This window comes from Miniopterus schreibersii, assembly GCF_964146895.1.
Source record: "Miniopterus schreibersii genome assembly, chromosome: 11".
Taxonomy (NCBI): domain Eukaryota; kingdom Metazoa; phylum Chordata; class Mammalia; order Chiroptera; family Miniopteridae; genus Miniopterus; species Miniopterus schreibersii.
Genome location: NC_138111.1, coordinates 44524782 through 44547681, shown reverse-complemented (window position 1 = coordinate 44547681; position 22900 = coordinate 44524782). Strand labels below are relative to the sequence as shown.

At 37.8% G+C, this 22900-nt stretch overlaps 1 protein-coding gene across 3 annotated transcripts in view; it reads left to right on the top strand.

Annotated features, from left to right (window-relative positions):
• SPATA6L (spermatogenesis associated 6 like) overlaps positions 1-22900 on the top strand; it is a 40071-nt gene that overhangs the window by 6383 nt on the left and 10788 nt on the right. For 2 of the 3 annotated variants that reach the window (XM_081151488.1, XM_081151489.1), the window contains 7 exons: positions 3594-3642; positions 6729-6770; positions 13447-13571; positions 14434-14511; positions 16946-17185; positions 19511-19613; positions 22736-22770. In XM_081151488.1, coding sequence (XP_081007614.1) covers positions 3594-3642; positions 6729-6770; positions 13447-13571; positions 14434-14511; positions 16946-17185; positions 19511-19613; positions 22736-22770 — 672 coding nt within the window. The remainder of the gene's footprint in view (positions 1-3593; positions 3643-6728; positions 6771-13446; positions 13572-14433; positions 14512-16945; positions 17186-19510; positions 19614-22735; positions 22771-22900) is intronic. The other variant, XM_081151490.1, reaches the window with a different exon arrangement.

The window sequence follows — 22900 nt, the reverse complement described above, 5'->3', positions numbered from 1 at the left end:
TTCCAGATCTTAGCTGTTGTAAATTGCGCTGCTGTGAGCATAGGGGTGCATAAGTTCTTTCTGATTGGTGTTTCAGGCTTCTTAGAATATATTCCTAGAAGTGGGATCACTGGGTCAAATGGGGCAGTTTAATTTTTATTTTTTGAGGAACCTTCATACTGTTTTCCACAGTGGCTGCCCCAGTCTGCATTCCCACCAGCAGTGTAGCAGGGTTCTGCTTTCTGCACAGGCTCGCCAGCACTTGTTGTTTGTTGATATGTTGATGGCAGCCATTCTGACAGGTGTGAGGTGATATCTCTTTGTCATTTTAATTTGCATCTCTCTGATGATTAGTGACTTTGAGCATTTTTTCATATGTCTCTTGGCCATCTGTATGTCCTCTTAGGAGAAGTATCTACTTAGGTCCTTTGCCCATTTATTAATTGGATTGTTTGTATTCCTTTTGTTAAGTTGTATGAGTTCCTTATATATTTTGGATATTAACCCTTTATTAGATATGTCATTGGCAAATATGTTCTCCCATACAGTGGGCTCCCTTTTCATTTTGTTGATGGTTTCTTTTGCTGTGCAGAAGCTTTTTATTTTGATGTAGTTCCATTTATTTATTTTCTCCTTTGTTTCTCTTGCCCTAGGAGATGTATTGGCAAACGTATTGCTACGAGAGATGTCTGAGATTTTGCTGCCTACATTTTCTTCTAGGATTCTTATGGTTTCATGTCTTACATTTAGGTCTTTTATCCATTTTGAGTTTATTTTTGTGTATGGTGTAAGTTGGTGGTCTAGTTCCACTTTTTTGCATGTATCTGTCCAATTTTCTCATCACCATTTACTGAAGAGACTGTCTTTACTCCATTATATGTCTTGCCTCCTTCGTCACATATTAATTGAGCGTAATGGCGTGGGTCTGTTTCAGGGTTCTCTGTTCTGTTCCACTGATTGATATGTCTGTTCTTGTGCCAGTACCAGGCTGTTTTGATTACAGTGCTTTGTAGTATAACTTGATATCTGGAATTGTGATCCCTCCAACTTTGTTCTTCTTTCTCAAGATTGCCGTGGCTATTCGGGGTCTTTTTTGGTTCCATATACATTTTCAAAGTGTTTATTCTAGATCTGTGAAATATGCTCTTGGTATTTTAATAGGTATTGCATTGAATTTATAGATTGGTTTGGGTATTATGGTCATTTTAATGATGTTAATTCTTCCAATCAATGAACACAATATATTCTTCCACTTGCTTTTATCTTCCTCTATCTCTTTTTGCAACGTCCTATAGTTTTCCAAGTACAGGTCTTTTACCTCCTTGGTTAAGTTTATTCCTAAGTATTTTAATTTTTTTGTTGCAGTGGTAAGTGGGATTGTTTTCTTAGTTTCTTTTTCTGAGAGTACATTATTGGTGTACAAAAATGCCATAGATTTCTGGGTGTTAATTTTGTATCCTGCTACCTTGCCAAATTCATTTATTAAGTCTAGTAGTTTTTGGTGGAGTCTTTAGGATTTTCTATGTACAATATCATGTCATCTGCAAATAATGACAGTTTTACTTCCTCCTTTCCCATTTGGATACCTTTTATATTTTCTTCTTGTTTCTTCACTGTGGCTAGGGCTTCCAGTACTATGTTGAATAAGAATAGTAAAAGTGGACACCCCCATCTTGTTCCTGTTCTTAGGGGAAATGGTTTTAGTTTTTGCCCATTGAGTATGATGTTGGCTGTAGGTTTGTCATATATGGCCTTTATTATGTTGAGATATGATCCCTCTATTCCCACTTTGCTGAGAATTTTTATCAAAATGGGTGTTGGATTTTATCAAATGCTTTTTCTGCATCTATTGATATGATCATGTGATTTTTGTCTTTCAATCTGTTTATGTGATGTATCACATTTATTGATTCATGAATATTGTACCATCCTTGCATCCTTGGAATAATTTCCACTTGATCATGATGTATGATCTTTTTAATATGTTGTTGGATCTGATTTGCTAATATTTTGTTGAGGATTTTAGCACCTATGTTCATCAAGGATATTGGCCTGTAATTCTCTTTTGAGTGTCTATATCTGGTTTTGGAATTAGGCTAATGCTGGCCTCGTAAAAAGAGTTTGGAAGTGTTCCTTCCTCTTGGATTTTTTGAAATAGTTTGAGGAGGGTTGGTGTGAATTCTTCTTTGAATGTTTGGTAAAACTCCCCTGTGAAGCCATCTGGGGCCAGGGCTTTTGTGTGCTGGGAGCCCTTTGATTACTGCTTCAACTTCATCAGCAGTTATTGGCCTATTCAGGTTTTCTGACTCTTCCTGATTGAGTTTTGGAAGGTTGCATTTTTCTAGGAATTTGTTGATTTCATCCAGGTTGTCCAGCTTGGTGGCTATAGTTGTTCATAAATGCTTTATTTTAAATTTTGGAAATTGCCCTCTTGTGTGAGCTGTTTGGGTTCATATTCCAGCTTTCCTCCTGTTTGCTCCAGCTTTGGCTGTATCTGTTCCATTCTTTTGCAGCAAGTATTTGTTGTGTCTATTCCATTCTCTAAATGCAAATACTTGCAACAAGTAACAAAAATCTTTTCTCCTTGGACCTTCTGTGTAACTCAGAATTGAGTGTTCTAAAGCATTTGGATAAACAAGAAATTACTCCTAGAAATGTGTGAGCCATTGTGTTTAAGCGGTTCATGTTGGTCATTTACTCCCTAAAATCATACTTGAGAAAATCCTTAGACATGGATGAAGTGAGGGGATGTAATTACTGAAATAGTTTAGGAAAAAAACCACCCATATTTGCTTGATAAATCCAAGTCAGTAAGACAAAAATTACAGGGGACAGCCTCATTTTTGTAGTTAAAATAGACCTGGCTTTGGAATAAAAGTAGAGTTTAACCATGCTTAAGTTCAGACACTATTTAAATCAGAACTTTAATGAATGCCTGCAATCAAACTCTGCTGAAAACTTTTTTTTTTTTTTTTTTTTTAAACAGTGTTCTAGAGTTCAGTCCTATCCCAGGCTCTTTTTATCTCAAGGACGAAATATGCAGATTTGGCAATGGCTAGACAGGTTATCACAGTTTTTCTTGTGCTTCATGATATACTGAAAAGTTATCAGGCTCTTCCTCTCTCTAGTTATTTTTAAATTTTGTGGGAGTGTAGCTACTAGGACTTAGCTTTTTTTGTGTGTTACACACAGATAGAATTTCTATGTTTTTTCTTTAGCACAACCAGTTCCTTAGCAAGAGAACTCATTCATTCAGTTAAGATTTTATGAATATCTGTGGTATGCATAATGTTTTTTAGGTACTGAAGACTCTTTGAGGTTGATGACAATTGTACTTTTAGCAACAAACTGTAAGGCTAAGTCAAGTTGATATTTTGAGCATGTGGTAGATTCAGCTAACTTAGATATTGTTTTGTTAATTCTCATTCATTTATTCTGTAGTCATCTGTTGAACTTTAACCACATACCTGTTAAAGGTATTTCTCTTGAATCCTAAAATATTATATGGCTGGATTTGATATGTGTTAATTATTTAGAAGAATGTAATCTATAATTTCTATAAGTATATATTAATGAAACTTTGAAAATGTATTTTCCTCATTTTTTTCCTGCAGTTATTCGAAAAAGCAATAGATCCTGGAGCTGTAGCAGACATTTTAGAAAGTAGGTACTCTCTAAAAAAAAAGAAAGACTATTGTTTGTCTGTAATTCACAGATAAAAAATTCTACTGTTTTCTAAGTTGTGATACTTCCGTGTTTGATCTATATTAATATTCAAGAGAGTCTGTAAAATTTAAATCATGTTTTTGACTCAATTACAAACTCTTTTCTAGATATAGATGGTATATACTAGAAGGTATCATTCTGTTTGTTTATTAAATTTTTACAATTAAATGGTTTTTGTGTATTCACAGAGTTGTGTAACCATCACCATAATAAATTTTAGGACGTTTTTATTACCACAGAAAGAAACACTATACCTATTCTTTTTATTTACTTTTAATATGTTTTTATTGATTTCAGAGAGAGGAAGGGAGAGGGAGAGAGAGGTTGAAACTGATGAGAAACAAACATCTGCCTCCTGCACACTCCCATGGGGATCGAGCCGGAAATCTTGGCATGTGCCCTGACTGGGAATCGAACTGGCAGCCTCCCGGTGCGTGGGATGGGATGACTCTCAACCAACCGAGCCACCAGCCAGGCCCTGCACCCATTCTTCCTCATCTCTCCCAGCTCTAGGCAACTACTAGTTAATTTTTCTGTCTCTAGATTTGCTTACTCCGGATATTTCATATAAATGAAATTACGCAATATGTGTCCCTTTGTGACTGATTTCTTTTATTTAGCATGATGTTTTCAAGATAGCATGTGTCAGTACTTCATTTATTTTTATGGCCAAATAATGTTCCATTGTATGGATATGTCACATATTTATCCATTCATCGGTTGATGGCCATTTGGGTTGTTTTCATTTTGTGACTATAATGAATAATGCCGCAATGAATATTTGTGTACAAATTTTTTGTGGACATATGTTTTCATTTCTTTTGGGTATACACCTAGGAGTGAAATTGCTGGGTATGTGGTAACTTTGTTTAATCTTTTGAGGAACTTCCAGACTGTTTACCAAAACAGCTGCATCATCTTACACTCCACTAGCAACGTAGGAGGGTTCCATACCTTCACATCCTGACCAGCGTTTGTTATTGTCTGGCCTTTTGATTGGTAGCCGTCCTTGTGGGTGTGAAGTGGAATCTCATTGTGGTTTTGATTTGCACTTCCCTGATAACTTATGTTGAGCATTTTTTCATGTGCCATTTGTGTATTGGCCATTTGTATATTTTATTTAGAGAATTATCTATTCAGGTCTTTTGCCTATATTTTAATTGGGCATTTGTCCTTTTATTATTGAGTTGTAAATTCTTTATATATTATGTATACAAGTCCCATATGACATGTATGATTCACAAATATTTCCTCCCATTCTTTTCACTTTCTTGATGGTGTTCTTTGAAACACAGAAGTTTTTTATTTTGATGAATTCTATTTTATCTATTTTCCTTTTGTTACTTGTGCTTTTAAATGTTATAACTAAGAAACCATTGTCTAAGTCAAGTCACAAAAATTTATGTCTATGTTTCTTCTAAGAGTTTTATAGTTTTAGGTTTTACATTTAGGTCTATGATGCATACTGAGTTGATTTCTGTAAATGGCATGAGGTAGGGGTTCAACTTCATTCTTTCGCATCTGGATATCCAGTTGTCTCAGCACCACTTGCTGATCAGAGTATTTTTCACCCATTGAATAGTCCTTTGTTGAATTTCAACCTTTGTTGAAAATTAATGGCTCTAAATGTGAGGGCTTATTTGGGGCTCTCAGTTCTATTCCATTAAAACACATACCTGTTATGAGGCCGATACCACACACTCTGAATCATTGTCGCTTTGTAATAAGTTTTGAAATCAGAAAGTGTGAGTCTTCCAACTTAGATCTTTTTCAAGACCGTTTTTTTGCTCTTTAGGTTTCCATGATTTTCCATTTTAGGATCAGCTTATCAATTGCAAAATGATTATCACCATAGTGTTAGCTGACACCTCCATCCCTTCACATAATTATCTTTTTTTTTTTGTGGTGAGAACATTAAAGACCTACTCTCTTGGCAACTTTAAAATACAATTGAGGGAGTGGAAAATCCGAGTGTAACTTTTGACTCTAGAGTCAGCCTTTTGTATCCGAGGATAATATCGAATGCAGATGGAAGATGGTATTTTCAATCTGTGGTCATGGTTGGGAAACCGCAGTTGGGAATACAAAAATACTGTTTTTCATCCATGGTTGATTGAATCTGCCGATGCAAAACCCCTAGATACAAAGGGCTGACTGAATTTATTGAAAAAAATCCACGTATAAGTGGACTCACACAGTTCAAATTCATGTTGTTCAAGGGTCGACTATATATAATACAGTATTATTAACCATAATTACCATTGTTGTCTATTTAAAATGTTTTCAATTTTAGTATTTTGTGGGAATTATCTTTATTGATTTTTTATTATTATACAATTTATGTTTTAAATTGCTTTTGAGATTTGAATTTTATTCTTGTCTTTGAACATTGTACATGGGCTCACTATTTCTAAATATATTTTAAACTCTGGAAATAGAAAAAATGTGAATTTTATGTCTCACTTCTGTAGTCATATAGCATACTATTTTAAGCAAGATAAACTTTTATAGGTTAATGGATAACATTTATATTTTGGATTTTAAAAATGAAAAGTATTATTATTGAAATGATTTATGAATATATATGTGTTGGATGGGGGCCTTCTGGTAAAAACTGGAAAACCTACTAGACAAATTCAAAAAGAGCTGTAAGCAGTTATGAATATATTTTTAAGAGAGAAAATACTGCATTTGTTTTATCAATACTTTTCAGGGGGTGAAATTGCTGCTTTTATAACTCAGGTGTTACTCCATGCCTTTGATTTATTGGGTCTAGAAATACCCGAGTCATTACTGTTATAACACTTGTTATTAATAATGTAATAGTTGTTACATTATTATTACATTTAATTCCCATTTAATTCCTCTGTTGAGAATTCAAAAATGGTTAGGTGCCTCTAACCATGGTGTTGCTCAAATTAAATGGGAATTAAATGGGAAGTTATGGCAATTTTAAACCTAGCAATTAATGAAAAACTCTGGCAATTTTCTAAAGTATTAAAATCTCATTTTTTCTTTTTTAGGCTTTCTAACCAGGTTTGAATTAATACAGCTAGTGCCTCCAGGTAATGTGGCAGTAAATGCATTTCTAAATTAGCTTAATTTAAATTTAAAAGGATTTTGGCAAGACAAAATGGGGACTGGTATTTAGAAGTCCTGCTTTATATAATATTCACTACCACCCCCACCCCCCCACCCCCCAGTCTATTTAATTTGTCTTCTTTCAAAATAATAACTTTATGGATTTGGTGGTTCTTTGACTTTCCATTTGTTGTAACTTTAGTTATTATCAAATAATTTTTCCAGTCCTGGCTCAGCTTCTTTCAAGTTTTTGCCTTTGACTGTGTTCTAATTTGTGGACTCTTTGTGTGTGTGTGTGTGTGTGTGTATGTAAAGCCCAAAGCCATCTTCTGTGTTAGGTGCTAGGACTGGGTTGGCAAATCCAGCTGCACTGTTTTTGTATGGCTCCTGAGCTAAATCTCTACACTTTTTAAAATTGAGATTTAATTCATATACTATAAAATTTACCACTTTATCGTGTACAATTCACTTGTTTTAGTTTGCTTACAAGGTAGTGCAACTATGACCGCTATCTAAGTCCAGAACATTTATTACCCGGAGTCACTCATCACTCCTTCCTCCCCACAGCCTCTGGCCACCGTTAATCTACTTTCTGTCTCTATCAATTTACCTGTTCTGAATATTTCATATAAATGGAATCAGACAATATATGGCCCTTTATGCCTGGCTTCTTTCAGTTAGCATGTTTCAAGGTTCATCTACGTTATAGCATGTATCAGCACTTCATTCCTTTTTATGGTCAAATAACATTCTTTTATATGGATATATCACATATACCAATATCACTACTCTTTTATATGGATAAGCTTGCTTAGCCACTCATCAGCTGTTGGATGAGTGTGTTTTCAGTTCCCTTGGGTGTATAGCTAGGGGTGGAATTGGTGTGTAACTCCATGTTTAACTTTTTAAGGACTGCCAAACTGTCTTCACTTGTTACATTTTTAAATGGATGGAAAGAAATTTAAAAATACAAATATTTAGTGATGTGAAAATTATATGAAATTTAGATTTCATTGTTCATAAAGTTTTATTGGAACACAGCCACGTTTATTTGTTTTAGCATTGTTTATGGCTGCTTTCACACTGCAATGACAGAGTTGCATAGTTGTGACTACACTCAAAGCCTAAAATACTTACTGTCTGGACTTTTACAGAAAGCGTTTGTGACCCCCGTGCTAGAACCATGGGACTTTAGGGGAAAATGTTCTGCGGTGCGTTTGCTTTGTGGTGTGTCTTGAATGGCTGGAGACCTGAGCTAGGGAGAGAGTAGGAACTGCCACCTGGTGGCACCAATTCTCATAGTCTCTCAGTGTAGCTGATTATCTCGTGTGTTTTTATAGGTCTATAAACAGTATGTAGATAATATTTTGGGTTTTGCTTTTTCATTCTACATTTCTTACTTGCTTGTAGTTTCCTTGTTTGTCATTTTCAATAGCTATGTATTTTTCTCTAGTGTTATAATTATCCTTAAATTGGTATTGCTGAGCATTTAGGTTTTCCTTACCTTTCATATCTTTATAGAAATTATTTTTTCCTCTTGGTTATTTGCAAATAATAGAATTACTAGGATGAGCCATGTCTTGTAACCTAGGAGTAAACTGGTCCCCAGTAAGTTTCCACTACTTCACTGGCATATGCCTCAGCTAAAGCAGGGGTAGCTGTGGAGGCTTTTTATGAGGATCATAGCCCTGCCCCCTGCAGCTGTCCCTGGAGCATGTCAAGGCCCCCAGTGGAGAGGACCCAGGAATCTGTAGTTCTTTCTTCTGCCTCTTGGTTCATTGGCAGAAGCAGGCTTTGGAAACAGATCAGAACCCCATTCTCCATGGATCTAGGGATAGATACCCTTGTATATGCCATTACTTTCTTAGGTGGGCATACAGAGGGAAGATCAGAGATGCCTCCTACCTGCTTTTCAGAAATTCTCACTGAATATTTTTCAGCCTAAAAATGACAGGCTAAAATCAGGGCATTGATGTTTTTTTTTTTCCCATAAGTTTTTTTTTTTTTTCCTTGTTTGACCCAGTTTTATGTTTAAACATAAATCACTGCTAACTGACAAGTTATATTTTAGTATACTAGTGAAACAGAAGCAGGCCCATTCTAGTCTTATTTAATTTTACATGAATTGAAAAAAATTACCCAATACCTAATATTCTCACTATAAAATTTTTAATTAACACAAATTTTATAAAATAAAAAGCCAAAACACAGTCATCAATGACCCCTGACAATAATTACTATTAACACTTTGTTGTGTATCTTTTTAGACCTTTAAGATGCATTTAGTATATATAATTCATTTACTTTATTCAACGAATCCTAAAATAATACTTACATACACATATAGGCACATATATACTAAATATATCTAGTATTTATTATATGTATATTTAGTATTATATTTTGGTTGAGTATATATATTCTGCAACCTGCTTTTTAGAATTTAATGTATCTTAGACTGCCATATGTTTTTCACATGACACAGAAATCCATCTGTGAGAAGGTTGCAAGAATTGTTCGAAACTATGATGACTGGAGGATATTGAAGTTGGGTGTATGTATACTGGTTATAGCTCAAAAGTTAATCAGATGCAAAATGGAGGCTTTATTATATACTTGTTTTCCTCTTGTCTGCATTCCTTCAATTTCAGAATGTAAATTTGAATTGCTCAAAATAACAATTAATTTTACGCAGTTTCAGATGCATTACAGACTGATCCATTAATTTGTCCAACGTACGTTTATTGAGGGTGTATATGCCCCACACTGTGCCACTTCTGGGTATCACGCAGGTGGTACCAGTCACAGAGTGGCAGGTAAACCTTGATCTGCTAGTCCGTGGTGCTAGATAATTAAGTAAAAATGATTGTTTGAATTCTCACGTGGAGTGAATTCTCACGTGGAGTGCACCACGTGGTCATGTGGGCCACATTTGGGTTTACAGGGACCAGTTCTTCATTGGCTGAATTGTTACCTTTTATTTTTTTTCTTTCTTTCAAATCTTCACCTGAGGACATAGATGTATTGATTTTAGAGAGAGAGGAAGGAAGAGGGAGGAAGAGAGAAACATTGATGTGAGAGTGAAACATCGATTGGTTGCCTCTGGCACACACCCAGATGGGAATCGAACCTGCAACCTGGGTATGTGCCCTGACGAGGAATTGAACCCTCAACCTTTTGATGTATGGGGTGACACTGCAACCAACTGAGCCACACCAGCTAGGGCTGAATTGTTACCTTTTCATACTTTCCCACATTGCTTTCAAAAACACTTATTATAATCAAAAGACATATTATGATCGTTAAGTTAATGATACAGGTACCTCAGATGTGCATACTGCTTTGCTGCTAAGGAAAAAAGAGGCCAATGATTTGTTTTAGAAGCAGTAGACTCCCCCCTGGTTCTTCAGTTTACAAAGATGGGAAAAGTGAATGGACACAGGGGGGCAGCATAGTCCTGGCTGACAGCGAGCTTGGCGCTTTTATGGACTTCTTAAATAAAACCTCTACTTTGGAATGTGTCATGTATATTCATTCCAGCTGTAAAATGCTATTTTAATGGGCATCCATTCCCTGATTCAGAGCTTGATTTTATGCTTGGTCGTGATGCATACCAGGCGTCAGCAGGAGAGAGCTTTTGCTTCAGATGTTCTGGTTTGAATTTCTACTTCGCCATGTGGCGTCATGACAAGTCTCAGTTTCCTTATCTGCAAAGTGGGAATCAAATAAGACCCCATATTGGGAAGCAAACTGTAAATTCTGATATGCTTTATAAATGCTAGATATTTCTCGAAACAATGTTGTTATTAAATTATTTCTCTTGACGTCTCATCTGTTTCCTTTTGGGGGCAGTGCTTGTTCACTATGGCGTTGATGATGTCCCTGTCTGTGCCATTCGCCTATTAAGAACACGGGCGTTTTTTTCAGACATTTCACTTGCCCTATGAGAATTGCTCAGCCTATGTATATGCATATTATTTGCAACCTAGGCTCTTGCTGTAACATCCCCTTGGTGTGCTGACATTTTCACACTGGGTGGCACTTTGGATCTCTAGAAAATGACCAAACGAGGGAGACAGAATTGAGTGCCTCACAGCCTTCCTTTTCTCTGTTTTTGTCTCTTTTTATCCCTCAGATTCCAAAGATAGTGGATGAACTCACCTCCAATTCTCTGACCACTTATTTGTATCTTAATTCTTGCTAACTACAGGAATAGTAATTTAGTAGCTATCATTCTGGATGCAGTGACAACAACTAGACAAAAACATGTGAAAGCCAAAAAAAAAAGGGAAATCTCAATGTACAGAGCATCATTCCATGCATCACGATGTTTTTCCCCGCTAGAAACGTATTATTGAAAACACATAGTATTCGTAGACATCAGAGTAGTGCTGGGCCCACTGCTAGGCTAGTGTCATGGAGCAATCATGATAATAGCAGGTAATGTCAGGCACATGTGCTTGTCACTTGTCCTCACAACAGCCTTAAGAGGCTGTTATGAGTTTTACATTTTGCTGAAGAGGAAACTGAAGTTAAGGAGAAACTGAAGTTTATGTAATTTGTTCAAAGTCCCATAACTGGTAATTGGTGAAGCAAGGATTTGAACCCAGATCTGTCTGAACATAGAACCCGAGTTCTTAACCAGTGTACTGTAGGCTGTGGTAGAAAGTTGCATTTTGTTCCCAGTGATGGGTGAGGAAATTGTCACATCGCTTCCCATTTTCAGGTGGTACTTCTGAGGTCACCGAATGGAGGAAGTCTCTCTGGCCAACAAAAGTGGAGAGGTCATGGCCATCATGGGGAGCAGGCGAAAGGCTCCATCTGAAGTGTTTATAATATCACAGTGCGTGGAGAATGGATCTGAGCGCAGGAAGAATGGGAGCAGGGTGACCAGCTAGGAGGTCATGGCAGTAGTCCTTGGGTGGTAGCTATAAAGATGGAGAGAAGGGGGCAGTTTTTAGATTTATTTTGGCGACAGAGTCAACAGGACTTGCTAATGGGTTGATTTAAGGAGTGAAAGAGTAGAACCAAGGATAAATCCTAGATTCTTGGCTTGAACAGCTGGTACTGGTTCCTCTGATAGGGAGAGAGATGAGAGTTTATTTGTGGGAAAAAATAAAGAGTTCTATTTTGGATCCATTATGTTGGAAAGACTATAAGACATTTAAGGTGAAACTTGAATGATAAATAAGAAAAGACATTTTAGAAGGAATAGCCTAAACTGTGCAAGAGCATAGCAAGGAGGGAAGGACACATTGTTAGTTTGTTGCGACTGGAGCATGTCTGAGAGCAGAGAGTAGAAAGAAATGATACTATGATGAAAAATAAACTATATTCTTTCTACCCTTCTATCCTTACTAGCACCCAGTAGTGGAATAAGCAGGAAGAAAGTAGTTCATTATATTATTTGATATAAGGTCAATTATTTTCTACAGTTGATGTACCAAAAATATACCCTCATCAGAATTCTTGTCACAAATAAAATGGCAGTCACCAAACAGTAACACTGCCCCGTTGACTACATTTCTATTTTGGCAGTGCTCTGCACAGGGGCCACTCTCAGTCCAAACCACTTCTGTAGCAACTGTGCAGAAAGGCGGGCTCAGATGGCAGCTTCTCCATCCTTTAGCTCAGTGATTCTCAATCCTATTAGACCCCAGATCTTCTTCAGTAATGAGTATTTTGTAGCACCTCTTTTACCATAGTGAAATAATATTCATAGTTAATAGAACTAACTTATATAAACCCCAGTATTTGAAGTGTAATATAAATGAGAAATGAAAGTGTCTTAAAATAAAATGACATGTATATCAACATGTAAATGTTGAGCATAGTGAAGTATTTAGATGTGACATGATCTTAAAAATGCCAAAGGGATCTCAGTAAAGATCCAAACAGCAAAGTACAATTTTTCCTTAATTTACACGGTAACTGCATTCCTGAAAATTCAGTGTATTTTAAAATTGTGCAAAAAACGCGCCTTGTGTTTATACGTAACATTTAGCTTCCAGGCTCTGATAGTTATAAAATGGTTTCTTGCTTGAAAGAACATCTGGTGAGATGTTAGAAAGTTGTGTAGGAGCATCTTGAGCATTGTGGAACCCTTAGCTCCTGTCCATGAAATGCGCCCACATATTTTGGAAATGGCCCTGAGGTTGGCACCAGCCCTACTAAGACCCACAGCTCTAGCTGTTCTCTGGACCTTTGGGACATTGACATCCCTGTATCACAGAACACATCAAACTCCAGTCTGCACTGTAACTTTTACATGAAAAAGGCATTGTCTCTCTTGTTCCTATTCTACCCCTAGGACCTGACCCACGTTACATCCTTAGAAAACATTTGCTGAAGGAAAGAATGGATGGATGGGTGGATGGATGAATGGAAAGAGATTTTCCTCTTTGTTTTGTAGAGCAACCTTTTAGATAGTTTTTATCTCTGTTATGACTTGGGTAGGCTTTTAAAAATTACCCATGAGATAAAAAGTAGAAGAAGTCATCTGCCCCTCGAATAACAAGTACTGCAATCATAATGTCTATTGTTTTCTGTGTGCCATCTCTGCCATCACCGGTCTAAGCTTTTAATTTGTTAAACTTGGGGATATAGATCCATCATTTTCAGAACATAAATCTACTTCTGCCTTTTCTTCTTCCTTCTTAGCGTGGGAAGAGTTGGCTTATTATGAAGAAAACACACGGGAATTTCTTTTCCCTGAGCCCAAGCTGACACCTTCGAACCCAGGGATATGTAGGGAGGTGCTCATGAAAACAACTGCAGGTTTTCCAGTAAGTGATCTGTGCCCAGCGTGGCTTCTGTTGCAGGGTAAATTATTGGTACCTGAACATTTTATTCCTGGTAAGGCTTACTCTTGGACTGGTCAGTATCCCTGTTATTCTGTTCAGCAGTCTTGTTTTGATGCCCCACTCAGAATACCAAATTATACTGATTGCCGTTATTGATCGGAGAGGTGGGAGTCTTACCTAATCTGGCTAAATCATTGCCATATTTACACTTCACCTAATTATAAAAAGGATGATTTTTTTTTTTTTTACCTCCTCATGCATTAGAGGTAAAATATCAGTTCTTACAATGAAGTTAATCAAACTGTATTTTAAACAATTTGTAAAAAGATAGAGTTCAATTTCTCTCAAATATCCTATAAAGCAAAATAAAATTAACTTTAGTCACATTGCTATAAATTAGATCTCCAGAATTTATTCATTTTGCATAACTGAAACTTTATACCCTTTGACCAATGTCTACCCATTTTCCCCATCCTCCAGCCCCTGGCAACCAGCATTGTACTTTCTGCTTCTATGAGTCTGACTATTTTAGATTCCACATGTAAGTGAGATCATGTGGTATCTTGATCTCTTTCGGTGTCTGGCTTATTTCACTTAGCACAATGTCCTCCAGGTTCTTCTATGTTGTTGAAAATGGCAAGATGTCCTTCTTAATTAAGGCTGAATAATATTTTATTGTGTACATATGTATTTGTTATGTGTATATTTTAGGTAATACATGTGGATTATGCCAACCACACAAAAGAGCAATTAGGTTCTTGCATGATTTCAAGTTAGGATGGGAGGGGCAAAAAACCTGTTTCCAATAATTTCATTTGCCCCTTTTATGCTGTTTTATTTTTAGGGCATTGCTCCCAAAATAGAGTTTTCTACGAGGACGGCCATCAGAGAATGTGTGTTTCTGCATAGAAACAGATTTCTTGTAAGTATAATCAAGAAGCCAGTAATAGAAATGTCAGGAATTTTCTCCACAATTTAAAGAACTCAGTTTACCAAGTTTAGATGCAACTGGATGAGTAAAAACCTGGAGACATGGTGCTAAGTTTGAATTTCTATATTCAAACAATTTGCTCAGCTTGTTACATTAGAGTGAGTATGTTTGGCACATATTCATCATGGTACAGTTGGTGGAGCAGAATGATCTAGAGCTAAGATCACAAAGTTGACATGTAAGCTAGTTAGCTTTTTTGGTTGTTGTTTCATGACTTTTACTCTTGATCTTATGAATAATAATGTTTCCTTCTTCCTTCTGCTGAGGCTGAAGTTCAGAGTTGTATTCATGGGCCATTTTTGGTACCCATGAAGGGTCTTGGGCATCCAAGAGCACTACAGCCATTTTACGCTCTTGTTCAGCCCTAACTTACCCTTCACCCTGATTTCTTCCTGTGTTTCTTTTATTTTATTATACACAATTTTGTAACCATTTAAAGCCCTTTCTAGAACAGGATGGAGAACGAATGAATGTAATTTGTAAAGCTTCTTTAAATACTTTGCTTGTCTTTCTAAATGTTGCCTGATCCTCAAAAAACCTTGAAAATGTGGACCGTGGATACTGAATAACAAGGGTCTGTCTGTGCAAATCCATCAATCTTCTGGGCATTATAACTCATATAACGGGAAACAAATGATTACTTTTAAGGAAGGCATTAGTTTGCTTTTTAGTTTTTCTTTATTAGCCACTGTTTTCTCCAATCTGTTTGATATGTGTGCACAGTGATTTTTTTCAGCCTTTTTTCTTTAAAACCTCAAAAGATATATCTTCCTTTTAAGCCTTAACTTTTAAAAGTAGTATCTTTAGTTTTTTCATATAACAAAAGTATCCCACTTATTTTAGAAAATTATAAAATACAGATAAGCAAAAAGGACATAAAAATTATGTGATTCTTACTATCTAGAGATGAGATGACTAATTTTTTTGAGTATATTCTATATAACACACATGCTTTTATTTTAAAAGAGTGGAATCATACCACACTGCCTATTATTTTGTACCCTTCCCTTTTCACTCAGTATACCCCATGAACATGTTCTCATGTCCTTAAGTACTTTTATACCAGGCAGATCTTCATGGCTTCATTGTATGCCGTTGTACAGTGGTACCATAATTGGTTTGGCCAATCATTTTCCTAATGTTGGGCGCTTAGCTGATATGTCACAGTCCAGTCAGGAAAACAAACCGCACATGTTATTTTAACAGAAAGATTTAATGCAAGAAAAAAAGGCTAACTAGGGATTGGAGTCCTGAGAGGTAAAAAAAAAAAAAAAAAAAAAGGCTAACTAGGGATTGGCATGCTGAGAGGTAAAGGGGAACACTGGAGTGACTGAGACAGTAACTGCAGGAAGCAGCTCCACCCTTAGGGCGGAGGAAACAAAGGAAAGAGTTCAGGTTATCAAGAGCATGGAAGCTTGAGGAAGAGACCTCATAGAAAGGGGATCCCCTAGCGAAGGAACCCTGGGGAGGGGCTGCCTTCCTGGGTGGTGCTTTGGGAACTCAGAGGTAGGACTTCGATGAGCTGTGACTCAGACCTCTAAGGAGGACTCTGCTCGTTGCTGTTGCCACAGATCCTCTGGGGCTAGACTCAAATCTCTGGGTGCTGGTATGTCTGGGGGGTTGGGGCACTGAGCCTAGTGGGGGGGGGGGGGGCTAGAAACTGGGACCATTTCCTGTTGCCAAGGTGAACAATGGTTGCTGGGGCGGTGCTGTCAGGAAGGGAAGGCCGAACTGGAAGTGTTCTGTTGTGCTGATTCAGTCTTGCAGTCTCCCTCTAGCGCCTTCTGGTGGCAGAGCCTAACAATAGCTGGAAAAGCAGAGTGCCAGCCCGCCTGTCAGAAAGCTGAGCATACAAAGATGGGTTTGCAGCTGAGAGGCAATTGCGTACTCACCACTCACCAATATAGTTGGTTTCTCATTTTTGAACTGTTATAAGAATTTTTTTAACCTAAACACATAACCATAATTATTTCCTTATAATAAATTCATTAGAGTGAAATTTCTGGATCCCAGTATATGCCAAATTCTCTCTCTCAATCTCTCTCAATATCTTTGATCATCTATCTATGACTGGGGGAAGTGTCTGATACTTCTCAATTGTCTCCTAGTGCAAATAAATCTCACTGTTATTAATTAAAATATAACATACTAGCAAGTTATAAATACTAGTGATGTTAAGCTGAACTGAAGAAAAATTAAGTAGAGAAATACCCTTCCTTGAGTTCCTGTTTTATAAATCTGAGATGTACAAACTTCTACCTTAGTTAAGCAAAGTTCAATTAAATAGAGTTATATTCTGATTGAATTTTCTTTCTTTTTTTTACATTTTTGTCTTGAAAAGTATTGTTTCTTTGTTTGGTTTTAGGAAGAAAGATATAAGTCACGAAGGCCTTTGTCTACATCATATGGACCAAAAGACCCCTTAAATAATACACATGTGAAGCCAAGAGAAAGCAATCTCAACAGACTGCCCCAATGCATGCAATCCCGGGCACCCTCTCCATATTCTACCAGGTGTTTCTTCGAGGACCAGCCAGTTCAGTTGAACCTTGGAAATAATTTCAGAATCTCCAGAGAAAGCAAACCTCCATTTGTAGTTAGACATGTGAGCCTAATTATTTTTCAGAGGTCTTTGGAATGGTGAGGGTGCGAATGAGGTCGGAATATAGGAAGTTTGGGTTATAAAAACAATTGGGTAATATTAAATAAAGAGGGAATTCAAACTGAATAATAAGTATGATTAAATTATGCTATCTTGCCTGGCTGGGCATGGCTCAGTGTTTGAGCATCGACCTAGGATCCAGGAGATTCCCGGTCAGGGCACATGCCCGGGTTGCAGGCTCGATCCCCAGTCAGGGGAGTGCAGGAGGCAGCCGATCAATGATGACTCTCTCATCATTGATATTTCTATCTCTCCCTCTCCCTTCCTCTCTCTGAAATCAATAAAGATATATTTTAAAAAATAATAATAAAATAAAATTATGCTGTCTTCCTAAAGTCATGTTCAGGAAGCTCCTATAAAGATGTCTTATACAGAGGACTTGCTCAGTAAATGTCAGCCATCCTCATTTTAATTTTTGAAAATTATTAAAGAGTGCGATGTCTACACTTGGCAACCCACCATTATCCAGAAGAATCAGTGAATTGATGGGTAGAAGATGCATAACAAAGGCTGGCATCTACTCTGTACCAACCTAAAACTAAAGCTTCATCAGTTCTAAAGAAAACTGCTTGAATTTTTTTTAATGAGGTTTTTGCTCATTAGCTATACTTTAAAGAGCAAAGGAAAAAAATGTATCAGCAGGAAGAAGCAATGATGTGCTATATTCAAAGCCCTTGATCAAATTTATCTTAGATTTTACTCTCAGGGAGTAGTGTGCAAATTTAATCACACTAGTTCTTTTAGTCTCCTTAAATTTTTTAACTAAAAAGTAATGGGAAATGTAGAAATGTTCAAAAAATTACCCATACGTTCACCAGCACAGTAAACATAAATAAAAATTTTATTTAACGCATTTTCTTTCACCTTTTTAATATTAATAAGCTTTATTTTTTCTACAAAGTTGTAGATGTAATGTACTATATACAGATTAGTTTCTCAATATATACAGTTAATATTACATTAAAAGCATTTTTGATAGTATTTCATATTCTTTATTAACACCATTCCATGTTCCAGTTCATGACTTTTATAACCCCAGTAGTTAACTATTGATAATAATGTCAAATTGATAATTTGACTTAAAGTCACTAGTGGTGATGCTTGTGTGTTTGACATCAGATATGAAGCATGGTCAACCCCAAAGTGAAGGTGGTGTTGAGGTGACCATGTTTACAGAGTTGGTTTTTAGGTAGTATGGAGATGTTCTCTGGATAGAAACTACAGAACAGCTGTTTTCTTCATGGTGACTTGAGTAAAATGCCTGACAAAAATCTAGCAACCACTCTTTAAACATGGCATCATACAAATATTGTTGAATTGAGCTTATTGGACAGTCTGATTTATTCCACTTGAAGTAAATTTATGTAAAGTACATCTTTAGTCTATGCCATTATGGGATAAATAATCTTAAAATCTTGGTAGATTTCTTAGGCAATAAAACTTGCATGATATTTATTTTATTTAACAAATAAAATAAATTCTTATTCAGCCTTTACTATGTGCGAAGCTCTTTTCTAAGTGCTTCACACATTCTCTTTCATTTAGCCAAATTCTCTGATATCTGGTGTTTCTTTAAGTAGAAGCATTAAAATTTAGAGGACCTAATGTTGTGAAGGCTGTGAATTCTAATCAATGTATTTCTTCAAGTAGAATGAAGAGTAACATTATAGCCTGCCTTCTTGAAATTAAAAACCAAACAAAGTAAAACAAATCCAGCAACTCTATGTCATAGATATTCTGGAAAAGTCCCAATTTCAAGTATTTTAACCTGTTTGCAGATCATGTTGTCCAATTTATGAAAATGTGGTCACTTAAATAAAATAATATAGTCACCACTATTCTCTTTTCAAGGGTATGACACTCAGACTGGCAGGGGAAGTGGAAAGCTGAACTGTCCCTTGTCTTCAGGGAGGACCCCACCTAGGCCAGCACTGCTCAGGAACATGAAACTCTGGCCTGTTTTAAAAGAATGCATATTCATCTCATTCTTTTCTGGGCTTGATCCTTTCCAGTGGTTAGAATATAACTTGTGTCCAACTTTAGTTCTTTATGCTAACATGTAGCCCATCTCTTGGCCTTCGGGCCTCAGTGAAGACAGGGACGAGCAGCTTCCCCTATTGGGGTGACATGGAACGTGCATGGAGACTGTGACTTAGTTTGTTCCCACCCTTCTTTTCTCATTTGCGTGACCTGTGACTGAGGGGGAGAAAGGCATTGCAGGTAACGTGGGGCGAGTCACACAGGCTTCTTTCTTCCTTTCTCTTGCAGGTGGACAGTGCAAAGCCCTTCGGTGAGAATACCTCCGAGCCTCACTCCCGGAAGAGTAGACGAAAAACGAAGTTTTCAGACTTCCCCTTTCCAATGAGAAGAGGTACTCAGGTTTCTTGTTACTCCTGTACATTTCCCTATGGGAACAAATGCATCCTACTTCTAAATTTTCTTCCATTATGTGGAATCACAAATTTCTTTGGAAACTTGCAGTTTAACTCTCAAGTTCTCTCCGGCTTTGGTGTTTCCAGGGAAGGAGCTCCCACGAACAGAGTCCGCTGAGAAGCTGCGTGAGAGCTGCCCTGGCTCCCGAAGGAGACCCCCCTGAGCAGTGAGGTCGCCCAGTGCGCCCAGGCTGCGGTTCTTTCCTGGCTGGGCTGGAAAAGCAGGGAGCAACTTGTTCGGTGCAAACTTGACAAAGCACCATTGATAGCCAACAAATAAGACTTGCCCTTTCTGTGGATGGGAAAGAGCAGGGGATTGGTGATCAGGAGACATAACATTTCCTTTACAAGATGCCATGTTAGCGAGGAGGGGAGCCAGCTATTGGAAGCAGTTGGGTTAAGGTAGGGGATCTCAGACTTTCAGGTGTCAGGACCCTTTTGCACTTGCAAACATTGAGGACCCCAAAGGGCTTTTGTTTATGTGGGTGATATCTTTTAATATTAACATATTAGAAATTAAAACTGAGAAATTTGTGAAATACAAGAATACACAAACACATTCCACTAGCTATCAGAGTGGCGACGTCATGGCATGTTGTGTAGCTTTTTGAAAACTCCATTGTACAGTGATGAGAGGATGAGAGTGAAAGAGGCAACTTATGTCTTAGTATTATTAGGAGGAGAAGTATTTTTTTTAATCACATTTAAAAAGAATATGTTTTTATTGATTTCAGAGAGATGAGAGGGAGAGAAAGAAACATCAGTGGTGAGAAAGAATTATTGATAGGCCCACCTCCTGCGGGGATGGAGCCCACAACCCGGCCATGTGCCCTGACCATGACCTCCAACACCAGCCATGCAGGGGAATAGTTTTGGCCTTGCAGATCTCCTAAAGGTCTAGGGGACACAGGGGAGGTCTCTGGACCACACATTGAGTCACTGGGTTAAGGCATCCCTTGGAGACCTTTATCTTATGACTGAAATACATGAACCATGTTAATACTGAAGGTCATGGCAGTGAAGTTCACCTGTTCCTGAACTTAATAAAAATTCTCAATCTGGAAAGGGATGGTATTGACCTGTTCTCTTGACTCCTGGTGAGAATAGACCTGTACCATCCCTGACAACAGAGTTCCCCGTCTCCGGCTGAAAGGTTTATACTTTTAAAGGGCAGCACAGTCTCTTAGGGTAACTCAAGCCAGTGTTCTTGGATCATGGTGACTGTTCGACTGCAGCCAACCAAGGACAGGGTACAATTTGATGCAGAAAGTGCTTTATCACGTCTGACATTTAATTTAAGTCCTTTGGATTGAAAGTCACCAGGGTAGCCTATAAAAACAGCATTGTCTTCTCTATGACCATGAAATTAAGCAACAACAAACGTCCTTTCCTGGAGAGGACACACTGGGCTTAATTCTGGCCCAGTTATGATAGGACTCATACATCACGTTGGTCTCTGCCTTTATCTTTTCTTAATCCTGGCAGGTGGAGAAGTAAGGTTCCAGAGAGATTGCAGAATGTGTACAGGTCACACACCAAGGTTTTGGCAAACGGATATTTAGAGAAGATGTTCAGACCTCTGGGCTCAGATCCTATAGCTTCCAAGCAAAATCTTTGCTTAGGTCACCTGTCCACTCATTCATCCAGGCCTAAGGTAGAATAAAGCAGTGCTTCTCAAATTTGAATGTGCATTTGAATCACCTCTGAATCTTGTTAAACTGCAGATTCTGATTCAGTGAGGCTGGGGGAGGCGGGGCTGTGATCTTTCTTTTCTAACAAACTCCCAGGTGATATCCATGCTGCTGGTTCACGGGCTGCACTTTGAGAAGCAAAGGAACAAAGGCAAGCCCCCTGGGCAAGGGAGTGCTCAAAATCACAGGCAGGGGACTATAGGACAGGTTTGTGGCTATAGTTGAAAAGGGCCTTAGCGTTGCTGATTTCCTGTTCAACTGGTAGAAGAGAGCTTCTGGAACAAGAAGGACACACACATACGTGCACACCCAGAGGATATGACAATTACCAGGCTTTAAAATCCCTTTTTATAGTGTTCTTCTTACTGTCTGTGGCACAAGGGGAATCAGCAGTCCAGGAAAAGCCCCTTGTCACTGCTTAAGCTCCCGTCACAACGGGGGAAGCCATGGTGGCCTTAGCATAGTCTTGCAAAATATTCATTTCAAAGCATTTTTCTCAACCTGGAAAAATCCAATTTAGTCTTGGTTTTGTCTACGTGTATTAATTTATTCACTTCGTAGTCATTCTTATCACTCTCTGGCATTAGGTCTACTTACTTATTTTGCTGTGTCAGTTTCTCCAAGCTCTTACGTATTCATTGTTTCAATTTAACATTTGTATCTACATTGCACAAGTATACTCAAGAGTTTCTGCATAAATAAGATTCCACAGAAACCAAATATAAAGGGAATGGCAGAAGAGGCAGAGTACATGAATTCTGTATTTGAACCACATGGCTTTCTTTTTTAATTCTCACCCGAGGGTATTGCTTTTCAGAGGGGGGGAGGGGGGAGGGGAAGAAACATCTATGTGAGAGAGACACATTGGTTGGTTGCCCCCCACACGGCCCCAGCCAGGGCTAGGGATCAAGCTTGCAACCGAGGTACTTGCCCTTGGCAGGAATTAAACCTGGCCCCCTTGAGTCTGCGGGCTGATGCTCTCACAACTGAGCCAAACCAGTTAGGGCCACATGGCTTTCTTTTAGGCTCTGAGCACCTGGGCACATATGAGTCTTCCAGGCTGCTTAAGGGTTACTGAACTTACTGCTTCACTTTAGACTCTCTTTTACCCTTCCCATAGCCATATGTACTGTCATTGATAATAAAACCTCATCATTGACCTCAACAGGACAGAAAAACTCATAGATAGAATTGCTGTGACTCAAGGGAGACTTAAAAGTGAGAGTGTAATTTACAAGGGAACATTTAAGTTCTTTCATAATTCATTCATTGTGTAATATTTTTGTACTGCTGTGGAATAAATGTAGCAGTCGTTTTAGGGGTAACTGGTAATAATGAGTCATTGAATCACCTCTTCCTCTTTCTTCTAGCTTCTTCTCTTGACAGCCTTGCAGCTAACGTAAAGGTAATTTTAGAAGTAGCATTAGTAAAATAATCTCTTTCCAGCTATCTAATGTCAATTACTGCACTTTCTCCAATGTGTGGTGAAAAGTGTATTTCTAGCTAGTGCTGCGTATGGAATTGCTGGAGTTTAA